Source organism: Bufo bufo, chromosome 1 (assembly GCF_905171765.1).
Source record: "Bufo bufo chromosome 1, aBufBuf1.1, whole genome shotgun sequence".
Classification (NCBI taxonomy): domain Eukaryota; kingdom Metazoa; phylum Chordata; class Amphibia; order Anura; family Bufonidae; genus Bufo; species Bufo bufo.
Window position 1 is genome coordinate 649,603,852 of NC_053389.1, and position 26,785 is coordinate 649,630,636.

A 26,785-nucleotide genomic window follows, 5' to 3' on the forward strand; every position below is an offset into this window, starting at 1 on the left:
GCTGCGGCTACCAGCAAGTAGACGCCCTACTTGCTGGTAGAGCCCTCATTTACATATTATAAAACTTCGTTTTATAAAGAATCGGCCGCATGAAAGTAAGTAAGACTATTATATTCTCCTATATCGCGCTATGAGGAATCTAACGATCCAAAAAAAAAAAAAAAGAGTTTTGTGGGGTGACAGAAACCCTTTAAAAAGTCGTACATACCACAAAATGGTAGCAATAAAAACTACAGTTTGTTACGCTAAATAATCAAGCCCTCATACAGTTCTGTAGACTGCAACATTAAAAAGTTATCGCTGTCTGAATATGGTGATGCAAATAAAATTTTCAAAGGTTATTCTTTTTTTTTAAATTTAAAAAAATAGAAACTATACAAGTTTTGTATCGCCGCAATCATTTTGAGCCACAGAATAAGGATATCCTGTCATTTTTAAGACACAGTGAATGCTGTGATGTAAAAACCCCAAACTATCTTGGCGGAATTGTGGTTTTATTTAAATTTTACCCCATGAAGAATTTTTTTTCTGTTGGCATCTTGTCCTGTAAAAAATAAGCCCTCATATGGCTATGTGAATGGTAAAATAAAAAAGTTATGGCTATTGGAATGTGGGGAGGGAATATAAAAAATGTAAATAGGCCCAGTCTTTAAGGGGTTAATGGTCAATTTTATGCTATCTTTCTAATTGTTTATAATATTGGTGTTACCGTTTATTGTTATACTACATGGGGTGAAAATAAAATTACAGCTGAGAAGTGATTTTGACAGAACAGGAAGTGTCAGTTTATCATGAGAGTCAGTGCTCAAAGTAAAAAAACTGCAAGATTTTTTTTTTTAATACAGAACATTGTCAAAAATATTGTAAACATGTGTTTAAATAATAGGTCATTTGCTGTTTATTTATTTCCTTTAAGCTCTATTAGCCATAAGGTCAGTATTTTGGAACTAATAGATGACAGACTCGATTTAAGATGACAGTTTACTTTTTGTACAAGTACTACCGTATTTTTCACTCTATAAGACGCACCTTCCCAAAAGATGCAGCTAGGTTTTTGAGGAGGAAAATAGGAAAAAATATTTTGAACCAAAAGGTGTGCTTTTGGAGGATTTTGAACTAATGGCGGTCTGTGGATGACACTATTATGGGGATCTGTGGATGATGCGCTGTTATGGATCTGTGGAGGACACACTGTTATGGGGAATCTGTGGATGGCACTGTTATGGGGGGATCAGTGGATGGCACTGTTATGAGGGGGATCAGTGGATGGCACTGTTATGGGGGAATCAGTGGATGGCATTGTCATGAGGGGGATCTGTGGATGGCATTGTTAAGAGGGGATCTGTGGATGGCATTGTTATGAGGGGGATCTGTGGATGGCATTGTTATGAGGGGGATCTGTGGGTGGCACTTATGGGGGATCTGTGGATGGCACTGTTATAGGGGATATGTGGATGGCACTGTTATGGGGGATCTGCGGATTACACTGTTACGGGGGTATCTGTAGATGACACACATATGGCATCTTATGCGATATATGTGTCATGCACAGATATCCCCCATAACAGTGTACAGCTGGTGGCAGTATTTTGTGTGGGGGGGGTGAAATGTATGCCCCTTTAATGACACTTGAGCAATGGATACAATTGAGACATGGGAACGTGCCCTTTTTGACAGTGGCAAGTGTCCTTTGTCTGATATTTGTTTTATTGCTGCCTATGTCGGCCCTAATTATCATGTCTCTTATGTTTCTTGCCCTTTTATAACAGATCATCGGGGGATTCTGGAGTTCTGAAACGGTGGGGTAAGAGGACTTAACTACATTCCAATGTTTGTACATGATGGATCACATTAATAACATCTTACCCCACCGTTTCAGAACTCCAGAATCCCCCGATGATCTGTTATGTTTCTTTTTTGCAACATTGTTCTCTTTGCAGTGCAATTGAAACTTATCCTTCAGAACGTCATCTCTGTGAAGATTAAACAAGAGATGTCTACTTATACTGTTGTTGACATGTCTCCCCGGCACCGTGATGTCATCATCACATGACCATAGGCAATGTGATGTCATCATCACATGACCATGGGCGGGCTATTTAAGTTTGTTTGTTTGTGCTTTCACATATACTGCTGCTCACTTTCTGTTTGAAAAAGACACCTGTGAGTGTCGAAACGCGCATCACACGAGTGACCAATAAATCCTTTTGAGCAAATAAAATTGGAGTGCCGGTTTTTCTTCGTTGTGCAGACTTCGGGATTACATCCGCAAGACCGAGCACCCGCCGACTAACGCGCAGAGCTGCCTGACCTCACTATACACAGATGACAGGATTGGTGAGGTAATTGAGGCGATTTGTGTCGTCACCAGTGCACCGGTCCTCGGCTGTCTGTGCAGGGCTGCGCACAGGCGTAGGGCTCTCTGTGATGTCACGCTGTGCGCAGCCTTGCACAGCCGACAGCAGATGCAGTCAGATCGCTTTGGAGGAGAGAGGAGCGGAGGAGCGCAGAATCCACTCCAGGAGCAGGAAAAGTGTTTATTTTATTTTATACTTAGGCTGATGGACACTGGGGGTTGGTGGGGGCACTGGGGGCTGATGATGGAGAGGTTGATGGGGGCTGATGAGAGGCACTGGGGGCTGATGAGAGGCTGCTGGTGGCTGATGAGAGGCTGCTGGTGGCTGATGAGAGGCACTGGGGGAAGATAAGAGGCACTGGGGGCTGATGGAGAGGCTGCTGGGGGATGATGAGAGACATTGGGCTCTTATCTAAGGTCTGATTGGGGGTCATTCATATTGGGGTCTGAGCTGAGGTCTGATTGGGCGTCTGATATGAGGTCTTATTGGGGTTTTATTAACATTGGGGATCTTATTGGGGCTGATAGCTGAGGTCTGATTAACATTGGGGGTCTGATTGGTGGTCTGACCCGAGGTATAATGAAAAATATATTTTTCTTATTGTCCCTCTCTAAAACCTAGGTGCGTCTTATAGGGCGAAAAATACGGTACTTGCTTGCTCCTTCTCCGGATCTCCCCTACCCCTTGTGTACGCCACACGCTGTGACGTCACACGGAGGCACTGCCACACTAGGGTGAGCCCCGGTCTCCTTCCTGAACTGCAGAGCGGTGACCACTTCCAGCCCTGAGTCCAGCTGCCCTGAGCACTGATCCTGAGCCTGCTGGAGTCTTCAAAACTGTAAGTATTTACAGTCATTCACTGTAAGCTATATTATATATATTACTTGTTTTATGTGAGTAAGGGTGCTGGGTGGTTGGAGAAGGGGAGGGATGGAGAAGGGAGAGGGAGGGGTGGATGGAGTGGTTAGTAGTACATTTGTATACGGTATTTGTCTTGCTTCATAACATCAATATCCGTTATAAAACAAGGAAAAGGTGGGCGTGGATGGTGAGCTGATTTGGTGGTGCAATGGGCCACTTGACTGGATTTTCCCCCCAGGACTAAGGCTGCCAGCCCTCCCCTGATACACCAGCAGTTGGGGCAGTGTGTAGCAGGAATAAAGCACTCACCACAAGGCCTTCATACTTAAACCCAACCACTGTGGGATCCAAACAGAAGCTGGATTTATTGCTCAAGCTAATACGGTTCCGGGTGCATGGCTTGATGCGCGGCATATTCAGACACTAGAAGTTTGAGATCCTGTGTAGGACCTGTGTTTTACCCTATCCTGTCTGGATAAATCCTTCAACATTCCCACTACCTACAGGAAAAAACATTATATTCACACTACTCCTTATAATAAAAGATCCACAAAAGGTAAATTTGTACTGCTCTCTATGGACCCTACATACTGCTGTCAGTGGTTTTGCATGGTGAAAACTGCTGACAGACTCCCGTTAAGTGCAGCCTGCATACTTTAAGAAAGTCTCTGTGAAGACAATATGCATCATGGAAGAAAACAAATTGAACAAAGGTACTATACAACTGCTGCATGTTGCAGTGGTATGTAATACATATACGTAACACATCATGAACACAGCCTCTGTATCATTCACTTCAGAAAAATCTTCAAAGTATTTTTTTTCTATAAGGAATACTTTCTAAGATTACTAAGATCTCTAGAAAACTAAAGAATGGAGGTTGTTATCGAATGACTGGCAGCAGAGATCTTGAATGTTGTGAGGAATTGATTTGGGAAGTATTTTAGAAATTTATATTACAATTGTTTATATAATCAGCTACAATAAGACAATTTCTTGACAAACAACATTTAAAAAAAAAAAAACTGAACAGAAAATGTAAACAGTAAATAAATGAATAAAGTTGTCAGAAACAACATGAGTGAAAGCTTCGCCAAAGTGGATCTCCAGCCAGGTTTAAAAACCTCTACATTCCTTATATCGGTGATACCAGCAGCATATTTATATTATATTTACATATTTTTGATATATCCTAAAAACATTTTGAGAGTTTTTATCACAGATATACAATTTTATGAAAAATACAGCTGTACTTACCCGCCAGTCTGTATTTCGTAAAGTTTTGAGGCATCCAAAGAGCTGCCGCCAACTATCCGTGCCTTTTATGGAGAAGAAAATAAAAAGGTAATGTTCTCCACTGAATAAATGGCCTTGTTTAGGTTTACTTATTTAAAGCTCACTATACACAGAACACCAAACATGAAATATGTTAAGCAGAGTCAGCTCCAGCCCGCCATAAATGATAAAAAAAAAATCGAAATATTCTAACGAGCTTTGCTACATGTCTCAATCCATGATGGAATACAGAGAGCACATACACCGCACGTAGGACACAAGAAACAAGGAGGTGTCAATGCCAAAATGCAACATTCTTGAAATGGCTTTATCTTGGTCTAATCATAGGGATATTGATGATGAACCTAGGAACAGGCTTTTAAGCTATCAGAAGTGGTGAGCATCGGGAGTATCCTGGTTAACAATTCAACACATTTGGTGTTATTATAAGGCAGCAAAAGAATGGGTAACCAGAAGGGGCACATGCAAAATTCCACAAGTAAAATGAAGGAACCGAAAAGGTCAAGTCACAAACAAACATCAACAAGACATGATCCCTTAGGAAAGATGTGATTTAAAACCTTTTCATCCATAGCTTTGCTATCTGAAAGAGAACCAGGAAGAAGGGGAATAGATGTTAGACAAGATTGTCCAAGCAGTCCTGTGAACAACTGACTAGACTTGACATGCTGAAGAGAAATCATTTCTAAATGGCTGAAAATTCTTTTTTAGAATGACCAAAAAGGCAGAGAATCAAATTCACACATAACATGTCAGTGGTGGGAAAGCGACCTAAACATGTAATGTTGGGAATTCATTTTACCTACAATTCCAACTTTTTTAATTCTATCTTTCTATCTATCTATCTATCTATCTATCTATCTATCTATCTATCTATCTATCTATCTATCTATCTATCTAAACGAAGAGCATCCAGCACCTCTATCGTTTGTGAAACACACCTGTTCAAAATCCCATTTTTTGGAAAGAGGTCTTTCCTGGTACTCACAGTCGTATTCAGGATCTGTGCTGTGTGGAACCCCAATGCAGCAATCATATCATGCTATGGGCCTATTTGGTACCTTTCAGTGCCTTCAATGCTATATAGGGGCACACAGAGGTTTTTCCTCTCATGGCTTGCTCCACATTGCTTGCACATGCTATATTAAGGTACATCCGTCATATCTGCTACAGGAGCAGCAAAGTGGATAAGATAAAGGCCTCATTCAGACTGCCGTATGTTTTGTTTTTTTGTGGAATAGGTGCGGACCCATTCATTTCAATGAGGCCACAAAAGATGCGGACAGCACACCGTGTGCTGTCCGCATCCGTTGTTCCGTTCAGCGGCCCTGCAAAAAATATAGAGCATGTCCTATTCTTGTCCGCGATTGCAATTTTCTATGAGAGTGACGGCGATGTGCGGTCCGCAAATTGCTGAATTTGCCCTGAATGAGCCCTTAAAGAGACTCTGCCACCACTTAATGCAGTGCAATCTGAAGGCAGCATGTAATAGAGCAGGAGTTTTACTGTACTTTCTATAAAACTGTACATCAATCTGCTGTACTTCCTATAACACTATACCAGGGGTCAGCAACCTCTGGCCCTCCAGCTGTTGTGAAACTACAACTCCCAGCATGCTCCATTCACTTCTATGGGGGTTCTGAGAACAGGGAAGCAAGTGTGCATGCTGGGAGTCACAGTTTCACCACACCTGGAATCCTGAAGGTTGCTGATCCATGCTATATATCAATCTTCTCAGCTTCTCCTGCTCTATAATAGTGTTGAGGGAAGTTCTTCATCAAGAAGAACATTTATTTGTAAGTAGTGGGAGCAATGATAGGGAGCGGCGATTGCACCGCTCCCCGTCATTGTATTCCTCAGATGCCACAATCATAACTGATCACGGCATCTGATATTAATATTAAGGTCTATAGTAAAAGAAAAAAATAAATAATAAAATCATACTTACCTCATCCATTTGATCACGAAGAGCCCACCGCCGCTCTCTTGATTGAAGATCCAGTGTGAAATCTCGCATAATGCGTGATGATGGGTTGGCGTAGTAACATATGTCACCACGCACGAGATTTTATGCAGAATCTTCAATCAAGATGACGGTGGAGGGCTCTTCGCACTCATATGGATGAGATGAGTATGATTTTAAATTTTTTTTGTTATACAGACATTTTAGGGAAAATTGATTAGTTACCACGAAGCACAAGGAAATTCGGCTTTGCGGCAAATAGAATTTTCGCTGAAATTCGGATCGAACTCCACTTTCGACACTTTTATTCACTCAATACTACTCTATAACATGCTGCCTGCAGACTTGACTGCATTTCATCATGACAGGTTCTCGTTAAGCTAACCTCACCCACCAGAATCCACACGGAAATAGACAGGTGGTGCGGGTTTAAATACATCAAGTCAATATGCTACGAGTTTCGAATGCAGCAAAATCTAAATTAAAAGCTGCATGTAACTCATGCTGATTTTGCAGATTCATAGCACATTTTTCCACAGCTTTTTACATCCTATGTAGACAGACCCTATAAACATTGCAATACGTTGCCTCACAGAAGCATCATATGGTGGTAAATGTGTGCTGCAATATAGGATCCATGCTCACGGCTTTGTGATATATATGGGTCCTTAGATTGAACAGCCACTGACCTATAAATAATGGGATATCAGAGGCCCAGATATAAATCACAGGCTACAGGTGAGTGTTTCACGAGCGTTAGAAAACTGGACACTAGATACAAAAGTTTGTGCCAGATGGTGTACAACTTTAATACAGAGACAGCCACATATATACAAGTCTTTGCATGTGATGACATACCAAATGAAGAGCTGTTAGTATTTTCTATATTCTGTTTACTGCTTGCATATGACTTGCAAAAGCATATGTTATTGCACCTTGACAAATGTCAACTTGACAGAATCTCTTTTAAATAATTGATTTATCAGCTTTAATCTATTACCATGTAACGTTACCAAATTCCCAATTTAGGCTAAGATCACATCACTGTTTAGCTTTTCGTTCGTATGATCCGTCAAATAAAAGAAAAATAATGCATTAGTTATGATCAGTTACCATCAGTTTGCGCTAAAAATAACTCCTCCGTCTTTCTTTGAGTATCAGTTATGATCAGTTTCTGGCAGAGATCAGTTATTTTTGAGAGTAGAAAAAAACCTGCATGCAAGACTTTTTCTCCGGTTTATAATAAACGGAAGGGACAGGAACTGATGTAAACTGATCATTACTGATGCTCAAAAAAAGGGATCAGTTTATTTTTATTTTTAATGCCAGCAAAACGGTTATGTGAACTCAGCCTTAGCAATTTTTCAGAATGGGTGCGGTCCCATTCATTTCACCATGTGCTGTCCGCATCCGTAGTTTTGTTCGGCGGCCCCGCAAAAAAGATAGAGCATGTCCTATTCTTGTCCACAATTGCGGACAAGAATAAGCATTTTCTATGATAGCGGCGGCTATGTGCAGTCCGCAAATTGCAGAACGCACACGGGCCGGTATACGTGTTTTGCAGATCCGTAATTTGCCGACCGCAAAACATTACGGGTGTGTGTATGCGCCCTTAAGATGATAAAAACATTCCAGGCAGCAGATAAATCCCAAGTATTCACGTAATTCAACCTGGTAGAGATAACTTGTGACATTCCATATAGATTGTTAAATGTATTTAAAGAGTTAACCATCAAAACTCCTTGGTGTAGAGAGTCTTATAGTATGAAACCAACATTCTATGTAACTCTTCTACTCTCGACCATGTCTTCTTGTTACAGGCCCTGGTATTGAAAGATTATCAGACAGATCTCTACATTGGCTATTGGCATTCATAGATAGTAACCTAATGTAACCTAAAGGAAATCTGTCACCTCCAAAACTAGCTTCATAGTAAGCATACCACCATGTAAGGTAGGTGCCCGGAAATATAACTATACATTTATTGTGAACATTCAGTAGTCTAATCCTGAGAAATGCCTATTTTTGTGCAAATAAGATTTTTGCACTGTGGGATGGGCTGCTCTGTTCAGTGCACTTGGCTTCCCCTGCGTCATTGATACCAGCTCTGAAATTTCTGAGACTGTCAATCAAACAAGAGGAGGAGGCACTGGTTGACATTACTGGTGGAACAACGGTGCACCAAATAGAGATGCCTCACCCACAGTGCTCTTATTTGCATGAAAAGAAAGGTATGGTTATGTTTCAGGGAACCCACCCTACATTGCAGCATGCTTGCTTTATAACCAGGTTTGGAAGAGAAAGCCCTTTAATTGTCATAATCTTTGCAGGTACTTCATCCCTTTAATTACCTACCCAGAAACCATCCCCAGTTGTATGTGTTTTTCTTATACACAGGCTCCCACAAACGTACAAAATAATTGATATTGTTTCTGACCAGTGAGTTATATAAGAGTAAACCATGTTCTTATGTGCATCCAGGCCTTTTTTGATGTATAGCATTATTTAATTAGCATTGGCAGCAGCTTCCTGGCATGGGTTTGTAAAGTAACATTTATTCTCTTCCATGAATACCCCCAAGACTACTTCTATATCAATTTGCCCACTGTTTTACAATGTAATATGTAGTAGCATTTTGAGTACGAGTTGTATGGAGAAGAAATGGGGCACCCAAAGGCCTACTACTATATACTGGCAATTTCATATAGAAGCATACAGGGGTTTTTCTATGAAATTCTATATGAAAAATATATTGCATGCCATACTATAGAGAAATTCTATGCTAAAAGCATTGCTTCTCAGAAAGTAGATTTTTGCAATAAAGCCCAGTACGAAGGTATACATGCCTCCCACTAACCGTAACCTATTTGTGTTATTGAAAAACTAAAAAAAGTAAAATGTAAAAACATAATCAAACCCTGTACTATAGAATGAAAATGTTGAAGATAGAAAACAAAGTAAGGGAAAAATATACAACATATAAAAAAGATGCAAAGAAAATTATATAGTGGGAAAAAAAGCATGGGCATGTGTATATGTACAGCCATGATAATAGTTGTTAGTAAGAGGCATAATTTAAAATAATATCTCTACTGAGAGTAGACAAGATCGATCAAAGTGTGGGGGGGATATGTATTTTACAACAATGTAACATAAAAATAACAAAAACTATAACCTTGGGGGAATTAAAAAATGCAACAAATGTCTTGAGGAAAGAAAATATTGTTTATTGGTTCATATTATCAGCTAGTGGAAATCTAATTGTAAAACATATTGAGCCTCTCATTGTGCACTGCACCAGATCTCAGGCCAGCACTGTTCTTATGAACAGTTATGAATCTAGTTATAGTTAAAGGAGGGGAGGTTTTACCACTGTCCTCTATGTTTGGAGGTGGGGTAAGGCAGGAGGAGAATACTGGAATCACCAGATCCGGCATATGCCAAACACCACCAGCACCTGCTGGATACTATTCACAATAATGGAGTCTGTCGGGATTCAACATCAGTTCAGGCATTTTTTCCAGACAAGGTATTGCTGCATACAGCAATCTTTTACCTTAAATTTTTGCTGGAATCTCTTGTTAGGACTTCTGCACCAGATGTGCACGTAGCCTAAGGGGTACTATGGGTGGCTCATAAGATTGGAGCCGCAGTGCAGTTCATGGTCGGGCTGATAGGACTGCAGACACAGTTCATGGAGGAACATGAAAAGACTGCAGCAGTTCATGATGGTGGGTGAGGGGATGTGGGTGGTAAGTTTGTAGCTGTCCATGATGGTGTGGAAAAAGTTTCCCAGTAATAATCCAGACTTGCAGTGCATAAATGGCTTGTTGGTGGTAGATAAGATTGAATGGTACATTTTTTTTCTTCATTTGTAGGTGAAAAAAGGGCGGGGCAGGGATGGCCAGGGCAGTAGGAGGGGACAGGGCAAGGGGGCCTAATTCAGATTCTTGCTATGGAGCCCAATGATTTCTATGTTTGCCCCTATATGGTAGATGACTAAACAGGTAGAGCTACATACTTATGCTTTTATATGCATTTATTGCAACTGCCTTAGTAGCAGTGAGGGGTTGTGTCTGGTAAGGCAGGTATTTTCCTCCCAGCATGTGCGGCTGGGCTGGTTTCTAGAGGAAAATATTCTGCACTGTGCTGTATGTAGGTATCACACAGCAGCATATATTATGTCTAGGATTCCACAGGCTCAATGCAAAAAGCTGTATGGTATGCATGGGGTCCAACTATGTGAAGGGAAGTCGTGCACACAGATTACTAAATATCGAGCATCAGACCTGCTAAATGGCAATAAATATGAAAATCATTGAGATTTAGCAGTCACTTTCAGAGCTATGAAGATAAATTTGGTAGATCCTCCATGAAAAGATATAGTTCTTAAAAGTAGCGAAGAAATCTAAGGCTAATGCAGGATACAACAAGCCAAAATACTGTTACCAGTCAGTTGCAATGAAATATATTCCTTAAAGGGGTTATCCAATACCATGTCCGGGCCCCTCACAGAGAATATACTTACCCCACGCCCTGCACCGCTCCTGGTCCCAGCACCGGCGCTGCTGCTTCTCTCCGTGTGCCGATGAAAAACATCCGGTGTCAGGGGGAGCAGCCAATACAGTGGCTTAGTATGGGGGGAGCACAGTGGTGTTACTCCAGGTGCCAAACAACAAGCGGGCGCCCAGCATCAGCGGGTTCAGTGAGGCCTAGGCTGAAACTATTAAACAGTGACTGTTTCCAGCAAAATAACGACGGACCAGGGAGCCATAGGCACCAGCCTTTGGTCTGAGAGAGCCAGGTGCACATGCACTGACAAGTCTCCAGGGTGCGCACACACTAATGAGTCACCAAGATGTCTGAGCCCTGTCATCTCATGGGCCGTAGGCCTAAACCAGCCTGTGGATAGGATGCTGTGGATAGAACACGCATAAAAGCAGCATAGGGAAAGGGTGATTTGAGGGGGGATTTTAGTCAGTAGGTCTGGCCCACCTGGGGCCTAAATGTGAATCACTTATTATATTATATAGTATTATTATTGGTAAAGGTTAGGAGGCGCAATAATTGGCTTGCCCTGGGTGTTAGCAAGCCACGCTCCCAACTAACTTAATATAACATCTTTGTTCATTTTGTTTTTATTTTGCAAGAATATTCGATTTTTTTACAGCTTAAGCTACTTCTCGGCCAATTCAAACATATCATTAATAAAACACAATGTTTACAAAAAGAACAATGCTATTACACAACGACACAGAACAGACATCTGTTATAGTTGGAATATTTCATCAACGAAGTATTATTCCATCTGACTACATCGACGGGTTCCAAGCAATGCTGTCCAAAGAATAGATGCCTAAATCCCACACTTAGTAATAAAATGCAATGTTTCAGATTTATTTTCACATACAGAAAGCCTCACATCCCTTCTTCCTACATGTCATAATTTCTATCAAACTAATAGAAACCTCATTAAATAGGCTTTTTTGCCCCTTCTTTCATTTCTCATAGCACAAATAAACACTACAGATGCTCTCTTCATCATGCCAGACCTCCTACAGAATGTATTCAAGAGGATTTGGCTTAAAAAAAGAATAATGTTCTTTCTTTGTGATGATTTCTTAGAACACTATAGGATATTTTAGTAGCATTAGCTGTTATTTGTACTTATTTCAAACTAGAGACTCACTTTATTCCAAAAATAAAAAAGAATTGGCAAATATTGGCAAGTCAAGGCCTGGTTCACATAAAGTGATTGTGGTGTGGGTGAGAGCTGAATAAATAATTAAACGTATCACTAAACCGCCAATGAGACAAATATGATTATATACATGTACTGGGCCAAAGTAAGGGGGACCCTGGCAGGTCACCTTACGTTTAATTTAAAGGCTCTTTCCAGGATTTGTTGATCAACAGGGTTTGATTGACACAGGTTTTATAAGCTTCGCTGCCAGAACCAGACACCAGAATATACCGGTCCAGGTCCCCATACTGTGTAGTGGCTGTGTCTGGCTACTGCTCCCATTCATGTGAAATCAAGTCTAGATCTATCATATGACGGATGCTAACAGCATTATTTCTAACAGCAAATCCAAAGGAATTTGTGATAGAGGCTCTGAGTGATGTATCTCCTTGGCATGGGGATAATGTGAAAGTGGTTTACCCCGACTATTCTTTATGTCCTTACCTTCAGCTTATTTGTGCTCCAAACTCTACAAAATTGAAGCAACCCACTACTGTACCACTGGATTCTCTGGTAGACCTAGGCTCTTACTTAAAAAGGGGATGAAAGCTGGACTGTCCAAAAGATCCCTTTAGACATCTTAGCAACATTTCATCTGAAATGCAGATACACTCGACTACTCGAGGATTGCTAAGCAGTTAATATGTGATGTTGCAAAGGATAAAAAATCTCAGTTTTGTGATGAAGATGAGACAGTAGATCAAGTTCCTTTAAGGGTGTGACTTTACACTCCAACTACATTCATTTTCAGTGCTGAATTCCATTTTGTCTCTTAATAATGGCCTCCAAATTAGAAGACAACGCCATTTGTAGTTGCCTTAGGAGCCATTAGTCACCACTTCTTATGGGTTGATTCATGACCTTATCCATGATACTGTATTCCCACCCACCACATTTACTATAACTTTTACCAGAAAGTAGCGGAATTTATAGCTAAAGTCTACACCAGCCCGTTGCTTGCATAGACTTAAGTTTATGGAGCATGGCAGGGCAGAGATGAGCTTGATTTGTTAAGAGGTTTCTCAAGCCAGTGCAGGGAGATCAAGACTGGCATATGGATGCACCAGTCTTGATATATCTCCCCCAATATCCCTGGGCAGCAGATCGCTCTTTACACAGCAGGATGATGATTGAGGTGTCTGTATGAACAATGTCATCGGGTGATCTGCGGCACCTTTACACAGACATATTATTGGGAATGAGCATTTGAACGAATATTCGTTCTCAATAATCTTCCCGACAATTGGGCAGTGTAAATGTCTTTCTGTTACCTAATCACAGACTCCATCCTACTATCAACTTTTGCTGTGTTACTTTGATAATCACACCTTTATCAGTATAGTAAACAGAAAGAAGGGAATTCTTCACTGAAGCAGTTAGACCTATAGGTAGAGATTAGGGATGAGCAAATCTACTTTGGATGCTTCATCTGAAGTCTATTGGCATAAAAATTTGTTGCAATACTGTAATACTTAGAATGTATTGGCTCCAATGAGCCGAAGTTATTACTTCACGAAGTCTCGCGAGACTTTATGTAATTACTTTGTGAATTAATTATTACTGCAAAAAACTTTGACACCGAACTCACTCCCGCTCCGTACAGTATTACACCAAAGTTTTATGCGAATCGACTTTGGATGAAGCATCACCTTTTCAGTTAGACATTAAAAGGTAATCACCACTGAGGACGCAAATTTTTTTCCCCATCAAATTGGCTAAAAAATCTCTCTTTCTCTCCCTGTTTCTCCCAAATTGAATCACAAAAAGATTGGACTCAGTGGAATCAGAATTTTTCATTTTTTTAATCCAGGTAAAATTTCTGAATTTTAGATTTATTTTGCTTATCTCTACGCATAAGATAAACAATATTCAAGCCCAAGGAAATACAAATGCAAACTACTCCTTTCATAAAGCCTAAATGAGTAGGGAAATTAGCAGGAAGAAGTATTCTTATTAACACTTGGTCCTGATAATTAGAGATGAGCAAATTCCATTCAGCCGGTTCGCCAAATTCTTAAAAAAATTTGGTTTGATCCAAATTTCTTTGCGGCAAATTGCGTTACAAAATGTCTATTTCCTGACTGCAGAGAGCCTTTATAGTGGTGTAGAACACTGTGCCTTGCAGTAACACGCATAGTGAGTCTGCAGATGACATGCAGATGACAGACGTCACTCTTAGAATCACTGCACACTTCACTTATTTGGGCAGTCATGGGGCCAAAACTGACCAAATAACTCAAGTATGAACTCAGCCTTACAGGTCGATGTTAGCGTCAAGAAGAAGCGCACTCCTTTTACACCATCGTCAGCTGATTCCACATAGATGTCTACAGAACCTGTTCTGATGTCACTGATTATTTTGCCCTTCCTCTGATCCGTCAGAACAATAACCCCCAAATAAAGGATCCTGTCGGTGGAGCATCCACCTTCACTCGGTCAGCATTTGGTCAGTAATCCATCAGTATTGCTAAAGCCAACAAAAAAAAAACAAGAGTGGATCCAAAACAGAGAAGACATGGTGGAGGATGAGGAGGCAGAGGTGGACATTGTTGCAGGACCAACGGCTTGAGAACGTGGAGGCGGAAGCGGCGTCACCTGGCCAAGTTGCTGGTGTGGCTGGGCAGGAACCACATTTACCCAGAGGCCCATAAAGGACATGTATTGTCCTTGAACAGTTAAAGATACCGACCAATTTTCCCAAAAAAGGCTGTATCACAATCAAATTTCACCAATGAATGGCTAATCGACACAATTCGGTCCATACAGAAGAAAGTCTACAACAGACTCGGCAACCTTTTTCAGATGGTGTGCCAATTTAAAAAATAAATAAAATTGATGCGTTCAGCGTGCCGAGAAATACAGGAAAATCATATAATACAAACTGAACTGTATGTGACATAAACCAAATTATCAGTTTAACTTACCATTCAGTGTGATCCCTGATTTTCTTAGATTTGGTTCATATGAGGAGACTTTGAGCTAGACACAGGTCCCTCTGCAGTAATCCTGCTTCATGAGGGGCAGAGGACACCATTCATATGTGAGATTTGTTCACATAAATACGTCATCCCAAAGACTGGCATGCAAATGCAATCTTCCAACTGTCAAGTTTCTCTAGAAGTGATCTCTAACACATGAAAAGGGACTGTGGGGGAGATTTATCAAAACTGGTGTAAAGTAGAACTGGCTTAGTTGCTTATAGCAACCAATCAGATTCCACCTTTCAGTTTTCACAGCCCATTTGTAAATTGAAAGGTGGAATCTGATTGGTTGCTATGGGCAACTAAGCCAGTTCTACTTTACACCAGTTTTGATAAATCTCCCCATGTGTTTTCTTTGGATGTTTCAAGTGATGTACATAGCTTTTTACTGCTCCTTTGAATCCACCTAAGGGACAATATATGGGGCACCCCTCCACCAACCATGCACTTACTGACAGTGGTGGGGAGGACAGCCCTCACTCAGTCATTTTAAATGAGGGCTCACCATTGTCAGTAAGTGCATGGTTGGTGGAGGGGCCTCCCATATACTGGCGTCCAATACACTGACCCCCCTTCCCCCCCAGTAATAATCAGAGCTTAGCCCCATGCAGGCTTACTATCCTCCCACTCAGTTGTCAGAATCTTGCATCCCATTATCCCCACATGCCCCCCAGCAATCAGAAACAGCTTCACCATCTCCCCCCCCTCCAGTTATCACATGGAGGCTAACCATCCACACCCACCCACCCCCAAAATAGTCAAAAGCTTGCTCCCCATCTTCCCACATTTCTAAACAGCAGGCATACCAATCTCTCCCACCCCCAAAGTTGTCACAAGTTTGCTCCCCACTGTCCCACCATCCTCTCCATACCCTCAAATTAGTCACCATGCTCCTTTACCTTATCCCCAAGCTCACCAGCTTCCTTTAATCTGCCTGCTCCAGGGTAACAGATAACAGCAGCAGCAGCGACCAAAAGTGTGAGGGGTAGGCAAAGGAGACGTGCCCTGCATGGCGCATCTCACATTTCTTCATTTATTAAAGGCACAGCGCAGTGTATCGCATCGCTACACAGCCAGCTAGCCCATGAGGTAGCAGAGTCTATTCTGCTGGGTGGCGTGGTGGTGTAGCCACCACAAATTACAGTGGTGTGCAAGTAAAAAGCAGCCTGCATGCCATCTTTGGCACTGTATGACAATGTAAATTCACATCAGAACGGCTAATAACACGTACCTATTTTTCCCATTAATACACCCCAACAATAGCTGTATAACAATGTCTGTTCACTGCAGACCAGCTAATAAGACGTATTCTTTTTCCTATTAATACATCCCAAAAAAATAAATATAATGATCACAATTCACCGCAGAACAGCTAATAGGACGTACGTATCTATCCTATTAATACACCCTGTAAATGGCTGTGGTACAATGGTACTTCACCGCTGAACAGCAAATATATTTTTTTGCCACTAATACACACCAAAAAGGGCTGCAATTTTCCCACTTTACCACACAACGGCTAATAAGCCCTTTTTTTTCTTCCCCTAATACAGGCCAAAAAGGGCTTTAGAACATACAGTATAACTGCACCGGTGAACGACAAATAGGCCCTTATTTTTTTTTTACACTTATACAGGCCACAAAAGGCATTAGAACATATAACTGCACCGCTGAACGTCAAATAATATATATATTTTTTGCCACTAATACACGACAAAAAGGTCTTTAGAACATATAACTGCACTGCTGAACGGCAAATAGGCCCTTATTGTTTTCCACTTATACAATCCACAAAAGGCTTTAGAACATATAACTGCACCGCTGAACAGCAAATATATATATTTTTTGCCACTAATGCACGTCAAAAAGGGATTTAGAACATATAACTGCACTGCTGGACAGCAAATATTTTTTTATTTTGACACTAATACTCGACAAAAAGTGCTATAATTTTCGTACTTCACCCCACAATGGCTAATAAGCCCTTTTTTCCCACTAATACAAGCCAAAAAATGTTTTAGAACATATAACTGCACCACACAAGGGCAAATAAGACATAGAAATATTTCCTTGTAATAAACCCTGTTAATGGCTGTATCAAACAGCACTTGCACCCCAATAACAAGAACGGTTTGCTGGAATTATAGAGCTGTATAATGGCAATTTGGTTCCCCAGTCAGTGCAGCAAGGTGTAATAGGATTGTTCCTATTACCTAGTCAATAACCTCCCCTACTGAACCCTGTTCTACAGAAATGCTGTGGAATGATTCCTCCCTATCCTATCCTTTCCCTACACCTTGAATAATCTTTCCCTGTACTTGTAAATTGTTTTTTTTTAGCACAATGAAGTCTTTCCTAGCACTGTCCCTAGCGCCTGCTGACATCTCTCCCTGCACTAAGTACACTGGGCAATGGCAGAATACGAGATGGCTGAGGCTATTTATAGGGCTGTGACATCACAGGTCTGGCTGGCTGCTGATTGGCTGCATGCATGGCATTATGGGTGATCCTGAGTTCCCAGAGTTCCTTGCTTCATGTCCTCACACATGCAGCAGCCATTTTAGGAAAAAATGCAATTCGTTACCACAAAGCATTTGGAAATTCGGATTCGGTGCGAATCAAATTTTTCCTGAAATTCGGATCGAATTCCACTTCGTCAACTTCGATTCGCTCATCTCTACTGATAATTGCCCTGTGTAAAGGTACCACTGATAACTCGATGAATGAGTAAATACGGGTGAAAGTAACCTTTATGCAGACACTTAAAAAATTGTTTCTGGGCAGAATAATCATCTTGTGTAAACAAGGATCTGCAAACCGAAACATTGATTCTCTATGGAATGGAATGATCGCAACAGCTATACAGCAGAGGTGATTGCTGCATATGAATGCAACTTTCACCACCCCTAATAAATAGGTGATTACCGAGAATGAACAGTTAGTTTCCGATAAATGCCTGTTGTGTGAGCTTGTATAGAGGGATCTTAACACATATTAGGGAAGGAGTAGGCATGGAGACGCAGTCTGAAAGAGAACATCTATAAAAATAACATAAAACATTAAAGACTTGGTGAGCAGCTGTAACTAATATTCAATATTTAATAAAAAATACAAGGGTTTAATAAATCACACTCAGTAATCAGTTTACACCTCTATAACGAATAAATAGTTATATGATTAGGTGCACTACTGTGTTTTGCCAGTGTAGGGAGAGGTTGCTGTGTGGAGCAGGGACAGGCTGTTAGGGACACCAAACACTACCTAATAGGACCACAAAAGTCCTTTTAAGGACTGGTATAGGTGTGCTATCGATAGGTGTGATACACAGAGGGGTGCATATACTTTTATAATGAGTCAAAAACACATATATCTATATAGTGATCACCTGGAAGTCAGGGGCCTAGGGGCTAGGGGCTTACTAGGGCCATTTTTATATAGGGTAAGGTTCCGGACGGGGTCGCTCTTATCAGGGCGGGTGGTCTGTGGTTAGGCTATCAGGGCCAGAATAACACCGCCCTGTAGGGCAATATCAGGGACAGTTCTTTGCCCACCCTGTCCTTTAATACCACATCATCATCTAGCCCAGGGATAGATGTTTTTTGCTTTACCTCCGAGATTCATGGATGTGCACTGGAACCTCCCGGATTGTGGTAGGACATATGGTTTCTGATTTAGTGCCGCCGAGCACTTGTTATTGCCTACCACATCTATGCTTTTTGCTTAACTTTAATAATTTTATTTATTTTCATTTTGAGGGATATCTTTTCCATTCACACTTCCGCAAAATCAGTCCGCATCCGTTCTTCAATTTTGCGGAATGGGTGCAGCCCTCTTCATTTTCTATGGGGCAGGAATGTGCTGTCCACAACTGCATTTGCGGATCCGCATCCGCGGATCCTCACTTCCGCATCCGTGCTTCCGTTTCCGAAAAAAATAGAACATGTCCTATTCTTGTCCGCAATTGCAGACAAGATTAGGCATTTCCTATTATAGTGTCGGCGATGTGCGGTCCGCAAATTGCGGAATGCACATTGCCGATGTCCGTGTTTTGCAGATCCGCAAAACACTTACGGACATGTGAATGGACCCTCATAGTAACATTATTAAAGGTTACGTTTTATCTTTATGTATATTCTAATGGATTGCCTTCCTTGTACAATGTTATAATATACTTTCTATGTTAGAAAGTATATTATAGTGCATTTGTATTCTGCGGCAGTTGTGTGCGGTTCTGCTGCGATACTGCAGATATATAGAGGGACAAGCGTTATTGGAACAAATTATTTCTACTGGTGTGATATACCAGTCCCCCCCCCAAAAAAACTGATTGAAGCGTGGTGTTATATACCAATATACTTTCTTTATAATGCATTTGGGTACTGTATAGTGCATTTACACATGCGCGTACGCGAAAATTGTATCGCCGATATTTAGCCTTTAAAAAAATAATGAATGGAGATCGCAAATTCGAATAATACATCTGGTATGTCACTGTCCATGTTGTGGGACTATTTGTGCACTTCTAGTAATTATTTCTTGGCTGCAAATATGAGCTGAAGGTTTTTCAGGTTCGCCTGCCATTAAAATGAATGGGACCCGCCGCAAACATCTGCCGGGACGGTTTGCGAACGTGATCAAATGTTCGCAAACCGTACCGGCAGATGTTCGTCCATCACTACTAGAAATACCATTTGAGAATTATACTAGTTGTCCTTGGGATTTTCATCTCCCAATGGTGATGTTAGCCCAGGGCTGCAAAACCAAGCTCTGTGTATGCTGCGGGCTTTTTACAGGATGTATGCTTACTATAATGTCATTGAATATGTATTAATCATTAAATACAGGATAGTCACCAATACAGTGTTAGAAAGAAAATAATAAATCTGTTATTAAAAATAAAGTACAAATTCCACATATTATCTGGCCAAAATTCTATCACAAAAAAACAAAGACCACCACCCTAATTGAATAGACTGTAAGTAGAAAATGGATTATACTGACATGCAGTATTTTAGATTTGCTGTCGTAAGGGGATGAGGTATGTATGAGCCATTTAGTTTGTAGGTATAACACAAGGTTTCTGATGAAAACCCAATGATTTATTCATCTAAATAATAACAACTCTAATCTCAAGGGCAAAAAAATAATCGTGTTCACTAATGGTGGCTTTATAGCCGTTCATAAATCTCTGAAAGTGGATTAGGTTGAAACTCATTGAAACTCATCTCTAGCCTTTCATTTGCAGAATGCCGAACTGAACAAAATAATGCAATGGAAATACGTATGATATGACCAAGAAGATAGAAAGAAAATCAAGAAGAGCAAAATGTTGAATATATCTTTTTTACTGTTTTCTGCCATCTCTACAGAACAACTTTACATATATAGAGGACTCACAGGGCCGTTGTGCAGAGCACTGAGTTATTTGTGGTTTTATGAGCCTTTCAAATGAAGAGAGAAATAAAAATGTTTGCAGAGTCATCAAACTGGGAACAACTTATTTTTGCTTTGTTTTTTTCCGAAACTAGAAAAAAAATGGATCGATTTGTCGAGGTAAGTAGAACCTGAAAGGAAGCCATTATCATTCTTCTCATACCATGTACCAACAGAGGACCCAAGATAGATTTTAGGAAGAAATTTATAGATGGAGATAAAACATCCATTGCTCTTCTGCCGTTGATCTGCTCATTTCAATTATGGATTGCGATACAAAGAAAAAATCTGTACTAAATGTTTCTACACAAAAGAGAATTGAGACACAACATTCAGCTATAACACTTTTATATATTATCCAGCTGGAGCATCATAACCAAGCTGATGTCTGCAGCTGCAGACACTTGGGTCATAAAAAAGCTGGAAACACCATTGGGGGTCACAAAAGTCAAATAAAATGGATGTAGACAAATTTATAATAGCGTTTCCAATAAAGTGAAAGACAAGAGAGAAAAAGAATATGAATCCTAGGAGACCACAAAGTGTCATACACAAATTTTTATGTCAATTGGAGCACTTTTGAATCAGGTAGGATCGATTCAACCAAGTCAACCGATTTGGTCGTATCAAAACGGAATAGAATTTTGAGCAATTTGTTCATTTCTAGTTTCCAAGACTGTCTTTTTTTAAAGTGAAACTCTACACTGAAACCATGTTACACGTAACATTGGACAGGAGCATACACAAAACATAAGGGAGATGTAATGAGAGTAATACCCCCACTTTTACACCCTGTAAGTCTATGCTTACTAATCAACACTGTTGGGTAAGAAACATTACAAGAACTAGGACATCCAGACTGACAGGATTACACATTACAAGGACAACCATTCATGGGGCATCATGGTAACATACTGTACTATATTACACTATATACTATCCAATGGTCTCAGCTTGTACATATTGTCTAATGTAACTGTGTTTAAGGGGTTTCTAATGGTAATGGTAATTCGGTATGTATAGTTTTGTATAATGACGTCTGCAAGTTGTGACTGTCTATATGTATGCATGCATGTATGTATGTACAGTATGTATGTATTGAGCTTGCCTGTGTGTGCTTACATGACTTGAATCTGTTTAAATGTGTGTATCCATATCGCTGACATATGTTCGTATGAGTGCGCACAAAAATACACCCATAGTCTGGATACCTTTGCCATTTTTTTCTCTTGTTCAAAACAGATCTATTTTTTGACAAAGAGTATACAAATATGAAAAAGACATCTACCTATTTTACCCAATAAAAGACTGAACTCTGTGAACCTGACCTCATAGGGGTTAAAGATCTTTATTTTGGTCATGGAGCTTCAAATCCCCTACTTCCCCTGTGATGCGTAAAGCCACCACTAGAGAGCTAGAAGTTGACTAGAAGCTTTTTTTAATGTTCAATTGGAGCAAAGTGATTCAGGCAAAAGAATTGTATTATTTAAAGGGGTCCACAGGGTAGAGGATAAACGTATAATCACTGGGGGGTTAGACTGCCTTGACCTGTGGGTCCTGATTCCCTTGTTTGAATGAAGCAATGGTCACACATGCACATTACCACTCAAGCCCCTGTCTGTGGGACCAAGTTGTTCATGGGCCGACCCCTCTAATTCTAAAAAAAACAAAACTTCATGCCAAAAAATTATTAGGAAATTAATTTGCAAATCATTTTGTGCACTTTAATTCTACACAATTGTGTAAGTATAGGTGCTTCGTTAGTGTAATGGTGCATCTTACATAACTAACATATCATCATGTCCCTATAGATACATACAAATACTCTACGAGTGCTATGCTGACTCAACTGAGGAATTCCGGATCCCCGACAAATTTAAGAACTGATTAGGCTGTACGTGTTTGTTGAATGCAGATTTCTACATCAATGTCAGTGTGAGAAAGTAGGTCACATACTGTGCGTTCTTCCTTGAGAGCTTGCATTTGGAAAATGCTTAGAAATATAGTTTCGTGCATGTGTATTGTCTTCAGAAAGGACTTGAGCCTTCCTAAGCAGGATGTTAATGCCTGTCATCACCCAACTTGCTGCAGGGCTGCTGCACTTAAAACTGTAATTAACATGGATTTTCTAAATAAATAAAGTCAGCACTATTTCTGCACATATCCTCAGGAGAGCACCCATGACCTAGATCTTTATCTGTTTATGACATGATACAATTCATTTGGAAATATTCCACAATGGAATCGCAGGTAATTGTAAGATTCTTCGGCTATTGTCATACTGAACCTCTTCTAGACAGCAAGAATTGAAAAGAATACAGAATAGCTTCCTGTTCAGTTTTTGCTTCCAAAAATCAATCGTCTTTCCTTCATATTTGTGCTTCAGGAGGATAGGTGTTGTGGTCACTGAAGCATTTTTAATGAGGAACAGCTTCTGAAAAGGGTAGGGTTCATCTTTTTTATCATCCGACATGATAAAAATAGCTAAAACACATTAAAAAATAATTGAAGAAAGGAAGTATTTTTGTTCCTGTTAAGCAGTATGGGGCAAAACAAATGGAACCGAGGGAATAAAAGCAATTTGTCAAGAGATACGGAGCTGAATGGCTTTAAATTACTTCTCAACCAGTAGTACTAAAGTGTGGGTGTCCGCTCTGATCTCAAAGGTACATTTTATATACTGTATTCTGGGAAAGCATTCAACTTCCTTGGCTACAAATCTACCTTATTTGTTATTTCTCCACCAAAGCCATGCTTCACAGTATCTATTGTATAAATGATACTTACTATTACTTTTGAATATACAGCATTTCGAGGCCTATGAGGAATCCCGCCATTCTTTCCTCTGGGAGATGAAGCCTAATTTCACACATAGTTAGCAAGCAGCTCTCATCAGTAGCAATACCTATATACTTACTATTAGTTATGAGCAGCAGGGGCAATATTCGAATTTGTGAACATTTTGTAGAATATTCATGATATATTCGCGAATTCGAGATTATATTCTTGATTGCGAAAATTGCCAATGTAATATTCAAGTAACGTGTGCGAAATGCAGGCGTGGGTCACTTTTGCTACATTTTTCAAGCTGCTAGAAGTTTCCTGAGACTGGAGAAAATGGTTGGCATGGCAGAACATTACAATAGCTTTATATGCAGATAGAGTGCTCCAATATATTTGCGCTTGCGAATTTTCAGCAATAGTAAGGGGTAGGCAACTTTTCTATTAGTTGCTAGGGATGTTGCTAAGCTGTGACAAAGCCTCCTCATTGGCCCACAAGCTAAAGGAAGGGAGGGATGATCACCTGATGTGTACTGTGTTAAAAAAAAAAAGAATATTCGATTTTACGAATATATAGCGCTATATTCTAAATATTCCAGAATTCTCGAAGTGCTGATATTCGCGATTAAAATTCGCTATTCGAATATTCGCGCTCAACACTACAAACTATTAATATATTTTACTATTTAAAAATTAACTTCCACAGTATTTACTCTCTTTCTGTCTACATATATATATATAAATACTATATACTATATATCGTAAAATTACAAGTTTCATAGTAACATACAAACATTACTAATCTGTTTATATACTTACTATTTCAATACATATTTGTAACTATTTACAATTTCTTATTCTCACTATTTTTTTAAATTTTAACCCTTAGTGACCATCAATACATCTTTTTATAGTAGGTGTCACTAAGGGGCCTTGGGTCAGGTCACTGAAGGCGGTGGCCTAGTCTAAGCGCGGCTCTCCTGTGTAGTGGAAAGCGGGGACTCAGCTCTCACATATGAGAGGCACTTCTGCTCTAAAGGCGCAGACCAGCAGAAGCTCCAATTTGGGCAGTTTAACTCTTTAGAGGCTGTGAACAATAACACCCATAGCATGTTACAAAGTAGTTGTTGTTTTTTTCAGTTACAAAGGAAGTGGACTTCCATCGGCAACCCACAAATGAGATCATGGGGTACTGATGTCTCTGCACACAGGTCGGGGTCTAGCAAAGGCCCTTGTGGGACTATTAAATGGTTAAAAAATAAAAAAAGTTTAATTAAATAAAAAATTCTAAGTAAAAAAAATACATATTTATCCCGTACGGTGACAACTAAAACAAAACAAAAAGGATGCCAGACTTACTACTTTTTACTTATTTGCCTCCTAAGATGAAATAAAAACCAATAATAAAGTGTCATGTACCCCAAAAGGATACCAATGAAAATTACAAGTCTTCTCTCAAAAAATCAAGCCTTCACACAGCTCAGTAGAAAGAAGATTGAGATGCAGCCATGCACATTTTCTATCTTTTTAAAAAGGGGTATTTATTGTCAAAAGTAGTAAAACATTAAAAAAAACTTATATGTATTTGGTATTGGTGTACTCATACTCCCCCCAGAATAAATCATGTTATGTATACCGAAAAATTAACACTGCAGAATTTATAATTATTTATAACATAAAAACTCAGTATCGGTATTGCTGCTTTTTTGCCCCCATCTCCCTCCCAGTAAGAGTTAATCAGTTATGTGTACCCCAAAATAGCACTATTAAAAACTTGAATTTATTTTAAAAAAAGTTATAGCTAATGAAGGCAACGGAAAAAAAAACCACTTGGTCATTAAGGCTCAAAACAGACCAATCACTAAGGGGTTAATATAGAAAACCAATTGTCCTAATTTGTTCGCACAGTTTCCTGTATGTCATTGATAATGATAGGAAAACTTTTTCAACACAGATGGGAAGAGAAATGTAAAAAGAGGACACGTCATCAACCATTAACGTGTCACTTTCACTAGAACATGCAGGAATATGGAGACTGTATTGTGTATTTCTAGGGCACTGTGACACAAAAAAAAACTGTGGTCTACTTAGAAGACCACAAATTTCTGTGACCCTATCCCATCTCCAAAATGTATGAGATACATTATGAAAATTATGCTAATTCACTTCTTCCCATGGTGGATATTTTTCTCTATCAGGTACACATAGCAGGAGTAGACATATACAGTGAACTTTTTGAACTGTGCTGGAAACCCTTCTTTGATGAAGGACTCACAAACACATCTGAAATCACTGTAAGGAGCCTGCACTGAGGATTAGTGATGAGCGGCAGGGGCAATATTCAAATTCGCAATATTTCGCTAATATTTGGGTGAATATTCGTCATAAATTTGCGAATTCGAGAATTTGCCATTATTTTCTTGATTGTGAAAATCGGCAATGTTATATGCGCTTATTGAGTGTGCAATGCAGGCGTGGGTCCCTTTTGCTACATTTTTCAAGCTGCTAGAAGTTTCCTAAGACTGGAGAAAATAATTGGCATGGCAGAAAATTACAATAGCTTTATATGCAGATCGGCAATTAATGATGTGCATATTATGGCGCAATACGTGCAACTTCACATTTCAGCAGGTCTGACTACATATTACTGATTGGTGCACTAAGTATTGTTGTGACATCACAGCACTTTGTATATTGCATGTATGTATGGACAGCAGAACCTATCACACTACCTAACACCCTGCACTGGAACCTACCAGCTACACTATATCACTATCTAACACACTGACTCTCACCCACTAACTATCTGTATTTATATATATAAGCTAACTATCTATCTAATGTAATGACACAGCAAAGCATAGAACACAGCAATGACATTGCTGTCTCTCTAAGGCCTCTTTCACACGGGCGTTGCGGGAAAATGTGCGGGTGCGTTGCGGGAACACCCGCGATTTTTCCGCGCGAGTGCAAAACATTGTAATGCGTTTTGCACTCGTGTGAAAAAAATCGCGCATGTTTGGTACCCAAACCCGAACTTCTTCACAGAAGTTCGGGCTTGGGATCGGTGTTCTGTAGATTGTATTATTTTCCCTTATAACATGGTTATAAGGGAAAATAATAGCATTCTGAATAAAGAATGCATAGTAAAACAGCGCTGGAGGGGTTAAAAAAATAAAATAAAATTTAACTCACCTTAGTCCACTTGATCGCGTAGCCCGGCATCTCCTTCTGTCTCCTTTGTTGAACAGGACCTGTGGTGAGCATTAATTACAGGAACAGGACCTTTGATGACGTCACTCGGTCATCACATGATCCATCACCATGGTAAAAGATCATGTGACGTACCATGTGATGACCGGAGTGACGT

The 26,785-nt window shown here is 40.0% G+C and overlaps 1 protein-coding gene across 3 annotated transcripts in view; it reads right to left on the reverse strand.

Annotated features, from left to right (window-relative positions):
* The window catches only part of UNC13C (unc-13 homolog C), a 793,844-nt gene that overhangs the window by 667,021 nt on the left and 100,038 nt on the right, over positions 1-26,785 (reverse strand). For all 3 annotated transcript variants that reach the window (XM_040413932.1, XM_040413931.1, XM_040413930.1), the window contains exons 2-3: positions 5,075-5,097; positions 4,476-4,537 (exon numbers count right to left, since the gene is read on the reverse strand). In XM_040413932.1, the coding sequence (XP_040269866.1) occupies positions 4,476-4,537; positions 5,075-5,097 (85 nt within the window). The remainder of the gene's footprint in view (positions 1-4,475; positions 4,538-5,074; positions 5,098-26,785) is intronic.